The 4,620-nt window shown below is 71.1% G+C and overlaps 1 protein-coding gene across 1 annotated transcript in view; it reads left to right on the forward strand.

The window, feature by feature from the left end:
* MAP1S (microtubule associated protein 1S) overlaps positions 1–4,586 on the forward strand; it is a gene marked incomplete at its 3' end in the record, with an annotated part of 5,010 nt that extends 424 nt beyond the window's left edge. The window contains exons 2-4 of the mRNA XM_035313154.1: positions 631–713; positions 827–967; positions 1,356–4,586. Of these exons, the coding sequence (XP_035169045.1) occupies positions 631–713; positions 827–967; positions 1,356–4,586 (3,455 nt within the window). The remainder of the gene's footprint in view (positions 1–630; positions 714–826; positions 968–1,355) is intronic.
* Between the last annotated feature and the right edge of the window lie 34 nt (positions 4,587–4,620).

Below are 4,620 nucleotides of genomic sequence, written 5' to 3' on the forward strand. Positions count from 1 at the left end.
CCCCCCCCCCCCCCCCTCCCCCGGCCGCCTCTCCGTGCCCCTGGGGCTCAGCCCCGTGATTCCCACGTGGCAAAGCGCTGCCTCCGTGCCCACGGTGCCCCTCGTCCCCGGGGGGGGGACATCGGCGCTGCCTTCAAGGGCTGTGGTTTCTCGAGGCGGCCGCAGGGCCGGTGGCGCATCGTGTGTCCCCCCCCCCGTGGTCACAAGTTGGCACCCGTGGGGGGTGTCCCCGTCCCCTGCTTGTCCCCAGCAAGGGCTCAGCTGGATTTTCCCCTGCTCCGGGGGGCGGTGGGTGTTTAGGCAGGGGGGTGAAGCCCCCCCAGACAGCAGGGAACATCCGATGATGGGGACGGAGGGGCTGTCCCGGCCCGCCCCCCCCCCCCTTTTCCTCCCCTCCCCGCGGCAGGAAGGACGTGGGAAGCGCGGTGGCTGTCCCTCTTCCGCAGGGGGGGTGGGCAGGATCCGTCCCTTCCACGGCTGTCCCCGTGCCGGGCATTTTTTCAGTCCATCCCCCCCCCAGCCCAACACAACACAGCCGGGGGGCATCCACACCTGGGGGGGGGGTCCTGCTGGGTGCCCCCCGTCCAAGCATTTTGGTGCTGGGCCGGGTGGCGGCCGTTGCCCCCGCAGGTCAGCGGACCCTCCACCACCGCGGCGATGTGCTGGAGACCCTGGTGCTGCTCAACCCCTCCGACAAGTCCCTGTGCGACGAGGTGAGCTGGGGGGGGAGGGAGGCTGCGGGATGCTCACGGCAAGCGGGGGGGGGGGGGGGAAGGGGGGGGGGGGGCTGTAAAGGCGTCCTCACGTCCCCCTCCCCGTCCCCCAGCTGCGAAACCTCATCACGGACGTGTCGCAGCACAAGCTGCTGGTGTTCGCGGGGCCCTGCGTGGAGGAGACGGGCGAGCTGATGCTGCAGACGGGCTGCTTCTCCCTGCGGGACTTCATCCAGATCTTCACCGACAAGGAGGTGCGGTGGGGGGGCCCGGGGTGGGGGGGCAGTGTGCCGGGCCGGGCCGTCTGCTCACGTTGCCGGTGTCTCGGCAGGGAGCTGGGCGATGGAGCGAGGGGGAGCTGGGGGAGCTGTCGGTGCCACAGGCACGTCCCTCTGTCTGCTGTGGGGGGGTGGGGGGGGATTGGCTGTATCCCGAGCACCGACTGGGGGGGGGAAATCAGGGATCAACACCCCGTGGGCATCGTGTTCGCAGCCAGCAGCGGGAGTGGGACAGGGCTGCGGGGTCCCCAACCCCCCCCCGGGGAAGGGGTGCCCTGTGCTTGCAGAGGGAGGGGGCAGCCCCATCTCAAGGGACCCCGGGTGCCCCGTGCCTGAAGCTCCGTCTGTCCCCGTCCCCTCGCAGGTCGGGGAGATCCTGAGCTCCGCGGACCCCTCGGCCAAGGCCAGGCTGACCATCAGCTGCCCCGACTTCGGGGAGTGGAAGGACTCGGGCTTGGACCACCACAACCTCCAGGACTTCATCGAGCTGCGCTACAACCCGGGCTGCATCCTGCCTGAGATGGAGGGGCTGGAGGAGTTCATGGAGTACCTCTCGGAGTCGCTGGAGCCCCAGTCCCCCTTCGACCTCCTCGAGCCCCCCACCATGGTGGGCTTCCTCAAGCTCTCCAAGCCCTGCTGCTATATCTTCCCGGGCGGGAGAGGGGACTCGGCTTTCTTTGCCGTCAACGGTTTCAACGTGTTGGTCAACGGCGGCTCCAACCCCAAGTCGTCCTTCTGGAAGCTGGTCCGGCACCTGGACCGCATCGACTCCATCCTGGTGACGCACGCGGGCACGGACAGCCTGCCCGGCGTCAACAGCCTGCTGCAGAGGAAGCTGGCCGAGCTGGAGGAGGACCCGTCCTCGCAGGGCTCGCAGGGCAACGGGGATTGGGCCAAGAACCTCATCTCCCCGGAGCTCGGCGTCGTCTTCCTCAACGCCTCCGAGAAGCTGAAGGCCATCGAGGGCAACTCGCGGGTGCTGAAGAGCTGCGACGAGGCCGCCCTGACGCTGCACTACCTGGAGAAGTTGGGCATCCGCCCCAACCCCCTGGCCCGCGACGGCGGCCCCCGCGTGGAGCCCACCGTCCTCTTCCAGAAGATGGGAGTGGGCCGGCTGGACATGTACGTCCTCAACCCCGTGAAGGGCACCAAGGAGCTGGATTTCCTCCTGCAGCAGTGGTCGGGCGACGGCTACCCCAAGGAGCAGGAGCTGCCCCTGCAGTGCCTCACCTCCGTCTGCGCCCTGCTCGTCTGGCACCCCGTCAGCCCCTCCGAGAAGATCATCCGCGTCCTCTTCCCCGGCTGCACACCCCAGGCCCGCATCCTGGAGGGGCTGGAGAAGGTGAAGCACCTGGAGTTCCTCAAGCACCCCGTGGTCACCAAGAACGACCTGAAGGGGCCCTCGGCGGCCCAGCCCGAGAAGCAGCTCAAGCAGAGGAGGACGGAGAGCAAGGAGAGCCTCAAGTCGGCTTCCAAGCTCAGCCTGGTGGACGCCGGGGCGCCCGCGCCGAAGGAGAAGGCCCCGAAGGTGGAGAAGAAGGAGGTGAAGGTGGGGACCAAGGAGAAGCCGAAACCTCCGGGGGAGATGATGAGAGCGGGGTCAGAAGAGGAGAAGGCCAAGGATGCTCGAGCCAAGCTGGACTCCTCGACGGAGAAGCTGAAGGCGGACGCCAAGCCCAAGCTGAGCAAGGAGAAAGCGGCGCCCAAGAAGGAGCCCGTGCCACGGAAGGAGGAGAAGAAGCCGCTGAAGAAGGAGGAGGGGGCGGAGGCCAAGGGGGAGGCCAAGAAGGAGGTGAAGGCGGTGAAGAAGGAGGGGAAGGCTGACACGCTGCGGAAGGACGGGAAGGAGAGCAAGGCGGAGCCCAAGGCTGCCGCGAAGCCCCCGGCCCGCAAAGCGCCGGTGCCGGAGGCCCGCAAACCCCTGGCCAAGGCCGGCAGCCTCAAGAAGTCCACGCTCAAGAAGGAGCCGGAGAAGCCCAAGGCCAAAGCCGCCAAGGAGCCGGGCGCCAAGAAGGAGCCGGGGGCGTCGGAGGGGGGCTCCAAGTCCTCCTCGCCCGAGGACATGCAGCCGGCGGGCGCCTCGCCGGGGGCCGAGGGGAGGAGGAGGAAGGAGGAGTCGCCGGACGAAGGCATCACCACGGCCGAGAGCGAGCTGGAGCCCTCGCCGCTGGAGAACGGGGGGGGCAGCAGGGGGCCGGATTTGGGCTGTCTGGAGAACGGCGTGGAGGACCTCGAGAGCCCCCAGCGCTTCCGCTACGCCGAGGGCAGCCCCTTCAGGGCCGTCGGCCCCCCCTCGCCCCTGGCCAAGACCCCCAAGAGCGAGCGCAGCGTCAACTTCGACCTGACGCCCACCGGGCTGCTCAACCACGGCCCCGAGGGCGCCGAGGATCCCTGCGGCAGCTCCGAGGAGAAGACCCTGGAGATGATGTCCCCGGCCAGCTCGGGGCCGGCCAGCGCCGGGCACACTCCCTTCCACCAGTCTCCGGTGGAGGAAGCCGGAGAGGAGCCGGGCACCGGTGCCACCAAGCAGCCCAACACCCCCTGGGCGCCGGGCGCGGGCAGAGCCTCCCACGACAGCTCGGGCTCCTCGCAGGAGAAGCAGGCGGGCTGCCTGTCCCTCAGCCCCTTCAAGGACGACGTCCCCGACGTGTCGCCCACCATCACCACCCCCTCGCTGCCGGCCGAGGTGGGCTCCCCGCACTCCACCGAGGTGGACGAGTCGCTCTCGGTCTCCTTCGAGCAGGTGCTGCCCCCCGTCAGCGAGTCCCCCCAGGAGGAGGGCGCCCGGCCCCGCGGGGCCAGCGGCACGCCGGAGCCCGAGCCCGCGGCCACCAAGGGGGGGCTGTCCCTGCCCCTGCGGCCCTGCCACCACCAGCACCACCCGCCGCGGCACGGCCGCCGCTCCGACTCGCCCCACGACGTCGACCTGTGCCTGGTGTCGCCCTGCGAGTTCGAGCATCCCAAGTCGGGGCGCTCGCCCGCCGCCAGCCCCCGGGACTTGTCGGACAGCGACCCCTCGCAGGAGCTGGCGCAGCCCCCGGCGCGTCGCCACGGCCGGGCCCCCCCTCCGGCGGGCGAGACGCCCCCCACCTCCGTCAGCGAGTCGCTGCCCACCCTCTCCGACTCCGACGTCCCGCCGGCCACCGAGGACTGCCCCTCCATCCTGGCCGACGGGCTGGAGTCGGACGAGGACTCGGAGCAGCCCCCCCGCGGCCCCCCCAGGGCCCGCGACCCTCTGCCGGCCCCCATGAAGGACCCCTGCCCCATCCCCGCCCAGCCCGGCATCTGCATGGTGGACCCCGAGGCGCTGCCCAAGAAGGAGCCCCCCGGCAAGGCCAAGCGCACCCCGTCCCGCACCACCTCGGCGCCCGCCGGCCCCAAAACCGAGACCCCCAAGCCCACCGGCCCGGCCCCCAAGGGCAGGGCCCCCCCTACCAGCTCGGGCCGTGACGCTGGGGACAAGGCCAGGCTGCCCCCCGGGGACAAGAAGGGCCCCCCCGGTGGCACCGTGACGGCACGCAGCGCTGGAGCCAAGCCGCTGGCAGGAGCCGGCCGGGCGTCCCCGGCAGGTACGGGGCTGGGGAGGGGGGCACGGGGACACCGGCGAGGGGGGGGGGGGAATTTGGGGG

The sequence above is a fragment of the Oxyura jamaicensis genome (assembly GCF_011077185.1).
Source record: "Oxyura jamaicensis isolate SHBP4307 breed ruddy duck chromosome 28 unlocalized genomic scaffold, BPBGC_Ojam_1.0 oxy28_random_OJ72019, whole genome shotgun sequence".
In the NCBI taxonomy this organism is placed as follows: Eukaryota; Metazoa; Chordata; class Aves; order Anseriformes; family Anatidae; genus Oxyura; species Oxyura jamaicensis.